The sequence below is a fragment of the Cottoperca gobio genome, chromosome 19, assembly GCF_900634415.1.
Source record: "Cottoperca gobio chromosome 19, fCotGob3.1, whole genome shotgun sequence".
Taxonomy (NCBI): Eukaryota; Metazoa; Chordata; class Actinopteri; order Perciformes; family Bovichtidae; genus Cottoperca; species Cottoperca gobio.
This window is the reverse complement of record NC_041373.1, coordinates 7,435,346-7,447,214: the sequence shown is the minus strand read 5'-3', so window position 1 is coordinate 7,447,214 and position 11,869 is coordinate 7,435,346. Positions and strand designations below refer to the sequence as shown.

Below are 11,869 nucleotides of genomic sequence, written 5' to 3'. Positions count from 1 at the left end.
CCCTCTGATGGTTTGTACAGTGAAAAGGCCACACTGCTGACTGATAAACGTTTCATTCTGTCACATTTAATTTCTAAACTTGAAAGTAGACTTGTCAAATTGGAAATCAATCAAGAGTGTCCTTATCTTTTTGTATGGTGTATTTTTTGTGTGAAAATTAACACATATTTGGTGCATCAGTGAGTATTTACAGCAGTGGGACAATGTATGTGGGGTTGACTCAACATCAACAATGTCCTCATGGTAATGAAGGAATAAAAAAATTATTAAACTGAATTTAAAATAAATGTTTAGGCAACAATGGAGCTCTATGGCACAGAGGAATAAGCTACTGTATATTAGCTATTAAGATATATACATTTGTCATGTTTTCATCTCCATTACTGACATCTTGTCTCTTAAACAGCTGCTCATTTCAGCACTAGATAGTGGCTCGCTTGCCCAGTTGCTATTTTTTGTACATGAGTGTCAACAGACGAAAATAAGCACTGCCTCTTACAAGAAATAAGGAGGTAGGGTGTCTGATTTATTTCCATATTTTTGTGGTTACACGCTCTGCCTCCCAGTGCTGACTGGAGTTACTTTAGAGGGACATGTTGCTGCTTTCAGGTTTGACTGCCTGGCAGAGTAAAGCTGCTTTATTCACTGTGGCTGTTTTCATCAGGATATCTTTATGTCCAGCAAGCTAAAATAATTAGGGCTGCAACTAACAATTATTTAAATTAACAATTAATCTGCTGATTCTTTTCTTGACATTTGGTCTTCAAAACTTCAGAAGTCAGTGAAACATGTCAGTAACAATTATCTAGAGTCCAAGGCGACTTCTGCAAAATAAAATATATTTTATTTACTATAATGTGACAAAGACGAGCCACAAATCCTCACTATTTTAGAAGCTGGAACCATAAAATGTTTTGCATTGCATCCTGAAAATTGACTGGAATTATTAAAATAGTTTTAAATATATTTAATAGATTAAGACTTTGTGTTGCAGCTTTACAAAAAACAGTTCCCACCTCTTACTGCTATGTTTGATTGAAATCTTTTTTGGGCAGCCACCATTGCTTATAAAAAATGAAATGACTGAAAATGAAAAACTTGCAGCTTCACTGCAAGTTTTCACTGAGTCCCCATCATTACAATAATTTCCTGTCATGGTTGTTGGAGGCAGCAGTATATCTCTTGCTCACACACTGAAAACTGACCAAGCTCTATACAGTATACAAAAAAATTGAGAGGGTACAGATGCATATTCGCTTAGGGAATTAAAGAAATATGATCAGCATGGCTGACCTGAAAGAGAGTGTTCAGCTAAGCTAGCACCTCTGTGGTGCTTACTACTACCACTGCTACTTAGGCACGCAGGTAATGTTCACATGCTAATGTTTTGCAGGTATAATGTTCACCAAGTTCACCATATTAGGGGGAACATGAATTGCTAAAGTCATCAAATAGTTGTTGAGACATTTCACTAAATACCACAAATGTCAACCTCATGGGATCATTAGGATTCATTCTCTGGGGACTATGAATGTCTTTATAAGTCTGGTATAGGCCACACACACACTCTTGTAGCCTTCAATGCACACACGCATGCACAGACAAAATAAAAGCACACATTTTCCTCTGCATTTTACACTGTTAAAAAATCACATATTTTATTATCTACTTGCTAATCTTTTGGCTTTGGAGTCAACAAGAACATTAACCCGAGGAAGGAACCAAACCAATGACAGTGACAGAAACACACACACACACACACACACACACACACACACACACACACACACACACACACACACACACACACACACACACACACACACACACACCATCACTACAAACACATGCACACACACTATCACTAAAAACACAACTCTCCCGATATATATGGGCTTATATACACTATTCAACTATTCTAACATTTATTTAGACAATTTTATTGTATCCAATATTTACCTTTGAGAACTTTGGCTGCTTGTGTTAAATGAAATGTAAGGCACACAAACCCTAAAACCCCAAATGTTCAGTTTACAATCTTGTTTCACTCGTCCCTAAAAATGGCACACGTGAATGAAATTGGTTGTTAATATTATGCGTGTGGGATGTTCAGAGTTATTTTGGTTCGACATTACAGTTCTCTCTTCCCTTTTATTTGCCTGCCATTAAAGCCTGTGTGGTGACAGACAGCCCACCCACTGGTGCAGACACTTCTCCTTGTTCACAACATATTCATGCCTGCAGAGAGACATACGCGTAGACCTCAGCATTTTCTAAATATCTTTTCTTTTGCATGTCATCATGCGCTGGTTGCTGGCTGGATGCTGTGGGCTTGCTTTGATCAATATCTCAGGTAAACTCTTTTAATATGATCAATTTAATCAGTGACTGAAAAGTGAAAATGATGCAAACAAACAATCTTACAGTCTTGGTGCTAAGAATGAAATCTTAGCTGAATGTTAATAAAGCATATGATTAGCTTAAACGTTTCATAATGCTTTACAGAGTCATTCAATTGTACTTTTTACGGCTGTTTAACCATAGCTACAATGCATACAAGCGTTTTGCATGTTATTTTAGACTCCACAGAACCATTACTTCCTGGCCATCTGGGGAAAAAGAGGAAGTTGTCTTCAGAGACAAATAATTGTTCTTTTAATATACTGTATATACAGTTTACTTACACCCAGTTATGTATCAACTGAGGTTACTTACTCAGGTTACTTTATTTCAGACCTTTACTCCGTTTAATGGAGAAAGATAATGGAGCTCTTTGGTGGATGATGTGTTTGCCGAATTACAGGAGATGTTTGGACAGATTCAGAAAAAGCTGGTGAATGTAATTTTATCGGTAGGCTGCATTTGATCTAGCAGAATTGGTATTTCCTTGTTTTTTAATGGGATTCTGCTGACCTCATAGCGGTACTGTGCCACTGGCAAGTGGAGAAATAGAGAAGCTTCTACTGCCAGATGAATGAGATTAATCTGCACAGCATATGTGAGAGATTTGTGTATATTTCTTGCTTTCGCCTTGATGGTCTCTTGCTGCTGCACGGCCTCTCAGAGCACCTGGAACATAACGGTACAGATAAAGGTCTAAAGTGTTCCACACACACACACACACACACACACACACACACACACACACGTAATGGCACGGACAGGCGTGCTATTTTGTGAAAGAAAACATACAGAGACGTCGTATAGTGGCCGCTAGCAAACGTGGCCATGCTGTTGTGTGGATTTTGATGCGCCTCAATAGCGCATGCGCTAACCAAAGTGTCTATTGCCGAAGTAAATCAGGGCGGACCGGGTTGTTGCAGTTTTCTACAGAATCGCTGATCCACATAACTTCACACGTGGCATTGTACTCTCTCGGGTCCTCAGCAACACACACACCAAGCTTGAAGTATATTGGTCTGAGGGTTGGCAAGATCGAAACTCACACACACACACACACACACACACACACACATAGACTCCTGTCATGATAGTATGACGTCAAGCCAGCATCCCATTGGAGGCACACAGTGTACTTATCAACTGATTATCAAATGATCTACATACATGTGTAAGATTTGCAGTTACTGCTGCTTTTACTGTCACAATGTCCCTCAACCTTCTTTTGTCTGCTCAGTGGCCATAAACCCTGTCGTGCCCATCACCCAGAAGCCCCGGTTCTATGGTGTGGAAACCAAACGCAATGTGGGCATTTACTGTCTGTGCTCCACGAAACTCCAGCCAGCCAGGGCCGAGTGGTACAAGGTCGATAAGTACGACGTCGATTATCAAATCAAAAGCCAGATAAAGGAAGGAAAAAAGTTTGTCTTTCACAACATCAGCCAGAACCAAAACATCTTTCTCTTCATCCGTGATGTGCGCGTAGAAGACAGCGGAGTGTACTTCTGCAAGATAGGAAATGAATGGGGACCTGGGACTGCAGTTCAAGTAGCCAGTAAGTGTCCGGGACACCCTGTCTTATGCAGACCTACACACACATGATGCCATGATAAGTTATTGAGGTCTGTACTAGGTGACTTTGAATATTTTTCCTCTCACAGGACCCATTGACGTTCCCCAGGCACTGTACAGGACCAAGATGAAGGACGGTCTCATTATCCTCCAGGGCCTGGTGTTGGCTGTGTGTATTGCTGCTGTACTGCTACGCAAACGGCAACTGGTGAGGAAGAAGATGAACAAAAACATTTGAGAAAAATCTGTGCTTTACCAGACTGCACTGCTGAGTTTAAATGGAATAGAGCTGATGATGTGCACAACGAGAAGTTTGAAAACAAAGTTTTTTTTAAAACTTTGTTTTCTAAGGAATTTCAGCTTTTTAGAATAAAACTGATCTATAGAGATGTTGACAGGTCAGCCAAAGCATGGGCCTATCTGCAACTAATGATTATCTTTATTTATCTGTTGCTAACATTTCTGATTTATCAATGTATCAACATTCCTCACATAGCTTGTTTTATCTGACCAACAGTCCACCTTAATTAAGAATATTCTGAATAGTTTGGATTTTTGACATGTTTTCTGTAAAGGTTAGTCATGATAGATAGATAGAAGTTGTGGAAGTCTCTTCTTCTTCTTCTTCTTCTTCTTCTTCTTCTTCTTCTTCTTCTTCTTCTTCTTCTTCTTCTTCTTCTTCTTCTTCTTCTTCTTCTTCTTCTTCTTCTTCTTCTTCTTCTTCTCAACAGATCTCTCCTTCCTTTTCATTTCATTTTTCAAGAGATCTTTGCATTTATTCAGACATTTGTTTAACCTTTAGTCCCTTTGTGTAAAGCTATGCCACTATTGCAGATGTAGATATAACCAAAAGATACACACCTTTTAGCTCTTCTTAAATTTAATTTGAAGCAGCAAAGCTAGCTAGTCTTGATTAGAATGTTTCATGATCTAACGTTAGCTAACCTCTTTTTATTTTAGCATTTATATTTCTTCATTTTTTATGTATTTCATACAGTTTGTTTATCAATAGCTGGTGCTAACTCTTTCATTTTCTCTTTTTACTTGCTCTTAAATTTTTTTAACAGTTGGAAAAGAGGGACATTATATATGAGGAGCCTGAAACTGATCACATCTATGAGGTTTGTTGGAAAATCTAAATTTTACAGTAATATTCATCAAAACAAGTTGTGAAAGAAGTATTCAGATCCTTTAAGTAAAAGTCCTAATACGACATTGTGACATCCAAAACCTTACTTAGGTAAAAGTATTATTAGCAAAGTTTTACTTAAAATATAATTTGTGCTGTAAAATGTTCCCTGTCAGTGTTTTACTGTTACATATGATGTTTCTGGATTAATATTTCTGATGCATTAATGTGTAAATTGCATTTTACTGCTAATTCTAACTCCCTTATATACTGTTGGGTAGTTTAATCTACAGAAATGCATCACATTTTGTAAGGTCATCATATGTTTATATCTTTGTCTCTGTCCAGTGACTCAACACATAAATGAAAACTACATCATTCAGTTTATCACACATTTTCCAATCAACGATCACCAAATTTGGAGATACATACTTTTCACTGAACAGGAAGGGTGTGAAGAATTGTAGTACCAATCTAGCGGAGTGAAAAGTAAAGTACAATATTTCCCTCTGAGATGTAGGGAAGTAGAAGTAGAAGTTGAAAAATGACACATTTAATGACATTTCAACACTGACGAGATCATTTATTTTTGTCATTAGTGGTCATTTACTGCCACAGGGAACACACATCACAGCTGTGTTTTTTACACACACACACAAACACACACACAGTGTCCTCGCACCACTGAGCTCATAACCACAGTTTTATCTTCTTCTGTCAATGCAGCTCTCAGGATTCTTTTTTTCATTTTAAACATAGCCTATACTGTAGGCTGAACTTTAATAGCAGCATTTGTTGCTTGAAAAAATAGATATTATTGCTAGACGAAAAACACCTTTTATACAGAAATTGTTGCTCAGAGTACATTACATTAACATACAAGGAAGCATACAAAATGAATGGACCCAGACAGTAATAGTAGTTTAAAGTATGTATAATGAAATACTCAGAGGCCAAGATGTTTCTAGGTGTCAAAAGGTCAGCTTTTGACTGGCACCTTAAAAAAACATAGACTATTTGGTACAACCAACTTGCACAAGCTGTTATTGATTTATACACTTTTTTGGAAAGTGAAGCATTACAGTCAAGCCTTCTTGTAAGAAAAGCACAAACAAGCTTCTCAGTTAGAGAGAACATTTCTGACTGGTCTGTCATAGAGGAGCAAATAAACCAGAGAATATTCACATTTAAGAAGCAAGAATCAGAGAGTTTTGACATTTGTTTTTTTTTAATTACTTAAACCAATAAATCGATTATTCAAATAGTTGGAGAATAATTTAATAGACGAAAATAAATCAATTAATCGCTGCTGGCAGAGATGTTTATATAATACGAAATATATTTGAATGCCAACTGCTCTGCTGTGACATTTAGCAGCTGCATATCTTTATCTCTGAGTCATGTCTGAATCACTGACTATGCAAATTACATCGGTACAAATATACCCAAACATAATCATAAAACATACTTTAACTGAGAGTCCTAAAAGCCTCATGGGAAATACACATATACATGTTGAATGACTTTAAATTGACTTGATCCCGTCTCTCAGGGCTTGGCGATCGAGACGTGTGGAGGAGATCTGTACGAGGAACTCTCGCCGTACGCCGAGGCTGAAGGAACTGAGGCCCCATGGGAGTGACTCACACACAGTTACACGTTCTTGATTATAGAAGTACAAATGATACATTATTAAGAGTCCTTAGAGGAGATTTGACATTTTGTTCTAGTAGGCTAAATGTTTGTTTATAAGTGTTCAACAACATACCTTTTCTAAAACGCTTGCTATATGTTCAGTTTATTTTTTGCTATTTAGTAACGCTGGAGTGAATTTATCAGATGTGATTTGAAGTGTAAATAAATCATTCTAAAATGTATTATTATTACATTGGTGGTGCGTTAAGAGGCTTTTATAAATATAAGAGGTGTATTATTTCATAAAGACTTCTCTGACATGAGAGTTTAATATCTGTTTTGTAAATGTTACAGAAATCTGTGTGCATCATTGATTATCTAAAAAATCGGCATGCCTTTTGTTTATGTAACACAAATAGAAAAATAATAAAAACCTTTCCATGTGCTGGAGAATGTCTTTTTTTATTGGCTTTTGCAACATATTCATTTATAAAGATACTTCTTGTGTGCAGTATCAACCAATCAATAAATACATGTGTAAACAACTCAGTACATAAATAAGCAATAAATAAATAGATTAATCTGACAGATAACAGACAGATTTTAGTTGGTGAGCAGATATGAAGCCAGCTGGTCTGCTCACATGCTGCTCGAATGATCAATAAATACACAAATAACTCAATCATTTAATAAATAAATATAAGGATAAATACATAAATAGCATGTAAGCAGATAAATAAACACATTGGTAATGTGACGGACAGATGTTAGTTGGTGAGTAGAGATAAAGCCAGAAGGTCGGCTCTGATCAGATGGGTTTTCATCTCCTTCCTGATCAGCTCCCAGGATTCAGCACTGTGGCCCTGCAGACAGAAGAATATCATCATTATTAAATAATAACAAATATATATATATCTATCTATCTATAGATAGATAGATAGATAGATAGATAGATAGATAGATAGATAGATAGATAGATAGATAGATAGATAGATAGATAGATAGATAGATAGATAGATAGATAGACAGATAGATAGATAGATAGATAGATAGATAGATAGATAGATAGATAGATAGATAGATAGATAGATAGATAGATAGATAGATAGATAGATAGATAGATAGATAGATAGATAGATAGATAGATAGACAGACTTACCATTTTTTTCAGGACGTGGCTTGAGAGTCTCTTGAAATACATGTGCAGCTTCTTGTTCTTCTTCTTGTGGCCCTGGCTCCCAAACTAAATGAATACAAAAGTCAAACATGATGAAACAGCTTCATTACACAGATACCATGTTAACTTTGCACATGTACTATGAATTGATTCTTTCATTCAACAGGTATGTTGATACACACTGAGACTTACACAGGAGTGAAGGCCTTCAACCTGCTGGGTTACAACATGGAGAAAGTTCTCCTCTTTGTTCTCCCATGATGCATTACTGTGATCCTCCTCAAACAGGGAAACAATCTCCTCCAGAACCTGAACTGTGAAATGGAGTTTATCCTCAGCCTGGAAAAAGAAGATCAATCACAGATTACAATAGGAAGAGATTTATTTATAACAGATAAAACAAACCTACACGTTTCACTGAAGAAAATAAATAGAGAAAATCAAGCAATGTGTTTGTCTTTTGATTTTTATTCCAAAAGTTGAGGCTGACTTACTGATGCTTTGGACGCCTGGTTGTATAGATGGTTAGGGAAGTCCACTTCAGCATCCTCAGTGGTGTTAGTGGAGTTATTAGCCTGCATCACACACAAACACACATCATGAAGTAAACACACAGTAAAGTAAACTCATTCAATGACTTTAAACAACTTCCAAAAGAAGTGCACTTACCATCGTATCTATTAGATCCAAAGACTTTTCACTGAGCTCTCTGTATTTATGATCCATCCATCTGCAGCTCAGAGAGGAGCCTGCACTGTACAGACTGAGAGACAGGCACACAAAGAAGACCCCGTTGAGCATTTTGAAAAGGTAAATTTCCTTTGTATGGAGTAAATAGTGATTTCTCTCGTGAACCAGTTGATGTGATGGAGCAGAGCTGCAGTGCCTCATTTATACAGCAGGACGCACCTATTTCATTTTCCTGACATACACCTGCGGGAAACACCTGCGGGAAACAAGTGCGGCTTTCACGCGCTCAAGGTAAACCTCAACATTCAAACATGTATAATGTCACACACATTTCGGATTCTAATCAGTCTCCTAATGAAATATGTGTGACACAATAAGATAATGTTGCAGATCAAGCTAAAATACTGCACCGAGTTTTAAAAGGCTACAACTTAATACAGTAATGGCACTAAACATTTCATATTAAAGAATACTTTCAACATAATCACAGTTCACTTTATATTATCACACAGATGTGTCCCATAGGGAACAATGAGTAACATGGGAATCATTTTTCGACTTTTAAAGGACTGTACACACAAACCTTTTATTTATTTTTGGGAAGAAATTACTTTTTGTTTATTCATTTAGTTTTAATTCGGTCTGCAGGATCTCCCTGCAATGGAAATCATGTGTTAAAAAAAAACAATTATTCTCGATTTGTTGTGATTGCCACATTAGTATTTTGTGGTTTCGTAACATTTATCTTGCATGATTACAACTGTAAATATGACTGCAGCGTGTTCACATATCTAACATGCCAAAAGAAGAAAGAAATCAGAATGTGTTCATTTAATTGTTCACATGCAATCTATTTATTTATGATGTATTTAATTATTTATTTATAATGTCTTAGTTTATTTATTTATAACGTATGCGTTCATTAATTTGTAATATATTTAAATATTAAGTTAAAGGGCATCTGTCTATATTGATGGCAGATCATTTGTTTTTTTATTTTGCTGAGAACAACATTTAATTGAAAGAAAAATGATTTTATAGTCAGTTAAATTAATATGTATTCCATCACATGGAACTGTGTTTATTGTTTTAATTCCTATCACAAACTAATTAATACAATCAACTAACGTGCAGGAACATGTGTTTCTGTAAAACCTCTCATGGTACTCACTGAAGGTACAAGATAGAATAGACTTTCATCTGTCCAGTCAGATCATTAAAACTGAATAAACAAACATTTACACATTACATCAGACATTATGAATGAGCTGCTGCAGTGCTATCAGTTTCATCACCTTGCTTTCACATTCAGTGCTGCAAATGCAGCAAACATGTCTGTAATCTGTTCAATCTGACCTGTGGGACTCTAAATCTTGTGTTGATGAAAGCTCATATTCTACAAATGAAATATGGGAGGAGTCTTCCTACCTGCTAGAAACAACATCATTTTAATGTGTGCAATTTGAAAACTAAATTTATGTCCTAACATCTTCAGATTCATAGCAGCAGTGATTGAGGAATTACTCAGATCCTTTACTTAGTACAAGGCAAACATAGCAACAGTGTAGAAACACTCAGTGAAACTCATGCAAGTCAAAGTAGCCTACAGCAGATTAGTGTAGCTAGTAATTAAATCACATTATATGATTTATCATCAGTTTGATACATTTTAATTTATGTTTGTTTGTAAACTACTGTAGTAATCTGATTTATATAATAATAATAATAATAATAATAATAATAATAATAATAATAATAATAATAATAATAACTCATTGTGCATATCGATGGCTGAAAATGTGCTCTTATCTGTTAATGAATTAAACTGTGAAGGAGAATCCCCTTCTCTGGTTCCCACGTTTAAAGTCGCCATGCTTTTGTTAAAACAACGTGAAATGTCACTGAGCAGTTCATATGAACGAGCGTCACAGCGCAGGCCGCAGTCACGGAGCCGCTTTCATTTTCTCCTGAAGGGAACTTCCTGTTTATGGCACCTCGTGCAGGAATGGACACAGTGCAATCACGTCTGCAGTTGTATTGGTTATTGAATTTTAGGAATAAACACAGAACTGAAGATGCATTTTAAGAATTATTGTTGTTGTTGTTTATATTGTTATTGTATTGAAGAGCGTGCAGACTGTTTAAATAGTCTCAAGTCATTCTATCTATGGAGCTTCATCTCTGCTCACCAACTACAATATGTCTGTCACATTACATATGTGTTATATTTTCTTACATGCAGTCTCTTTATTTATTTATTTGTGTATTTATTGATCATGTATTTGTTCATGTTGATCAACATGCTCTTTAGTTTTTTGACATACATTTGCTTTGAGCATAATTAAATATGTCTTTTAATTTCTTATGTTTTAGTATTTAACAAATAAAATCGAGTTTATTGGGGATGGAGATTTTTCAGTACAACTTTATAGTTTTTATATATTGATAGTTTGCCTCTTTGTTCTTTCACTACAGTACGAAATACGTCCAACTGCTAACACACAGACACAGCAAACACACAAAGTTCTGCTACTGAGCTGTTGCTGTTACCAGAGGATTTGATGATTATTTCAGATTCAGTTATTATTCATTGATACAAAATATAATCAACAAACAATTTATGATGTGTTATTGTTGATTAGGATTTACTGATCCCGGGAAGAAATAAAGAAGTTACCCAGCAGTATACAAAGTTTAACATCAGCTTCACTTTAAGCTGCTGCAACATTCAAGTGACTGGAATCTAAAAAAAAGGCAGGTATGAAGGTAATAAAAATATATATGACAAATATTAGATTAAAAGTATCTCTGTCCTGCTAATCACATGTACGCACGTGCGTCATGTGTCATGGAAATAGAACGTAGATCCTCTGACCCTGCCGAACATTCTGATTTATCACTTTGCACTTGGACTTGGACACGATTGGACCTTTTGCAAAACCAAACTTTTGAAAGCGAACTTTTGGAGTTTTAAAACCGCTGGAGAATCTACAGGAAAACAGATCTTGTTGGTAAACAAAACTTCTGCATCCCTGAACTGTTGGAAAGGCCCTTGGTCGTCCACTGGTCGGAGAGGAACACCTGCTGCTGTTGGGAGTCGCCAGTTTGGACTTCAACCGTGCAGGTAAGACCACTTTTTGATTTATATGTTGTTATTTAAATGATTTATGATTCATTGATTCAACCCTGAAACATCCTTAACAAGTTGTATTGGTATATAAATGAGTGTAACTTTTATAATGTTAAGCTGGACAGCTGTTAGGCCT

The 11,869-nt window shown here is 36.1% G+C and overlaps 2 protein-coding genes across 3 annotated transcripts; one reads left to right on the top strand and one right to left on the bottom strand.

The window, feature by feature from the left end:
* The first annotated feature begins 2,187 nt into the window (after nt 1-2,187).
* cd79b (CD79b molecule, immunoglobulin-associated beta) lies at nt 2,188-7,181 on the top strand. 2 transcript variants are annotated; one of them, XM_029456397.1, is made up of 5 exons: nt 2,188-2,353; nt 3,638-3,955; nt 4,062-4,180; nt 5,040-5,093; nt 6,654-7,181. In XM_029456397.1, the coding sequence occupies exons 1-5, from the start codon at nt 2,302-2,304 to the stop codon at nt 6,741-6,743; spliced, it is 633 nt and encodes a 210-aa protein (XP_029312257.1). In that variant the 5' UTR covers nt 2,188-2,301; the 3' UTR covers nt 6,744-7,181. The 2 variants fall into 2 exon arrangements, with proteins under 2 accessions (XP_029312257.1, XP_029312256.1); XM_029456396.1 differs by lacking the exon at nt 2,188-2,353 and having other exon boundaries at nt 3,154-3,955.
* Nucleotides 7,182-7,503: 322 nt separating this feature from the next.
* On the bottom strand, nt 7,504-8,714 carry LOC115024718 (interferon a3-like). The gene is made up of 5 exons (XM_029456509.1): nt 8,583-8,714; nt 8,408-8,488; nt 8,106-8,252; nt 7,896-7,979; nt 7,504-7,599 (listed from the first exon to the last, which is right to left on the bottom strand). The coding sequence occupies exons 1-5, from the start codon at nt 8,712-8,714 to the stop codon at nt 7,504-7,506; spliced, it is 540 nt and encodes a 179-aa protein (XP_029312369.1).
* Nucleotides 8,715-11,869: the final 3,155 nt, after the last annotated feature.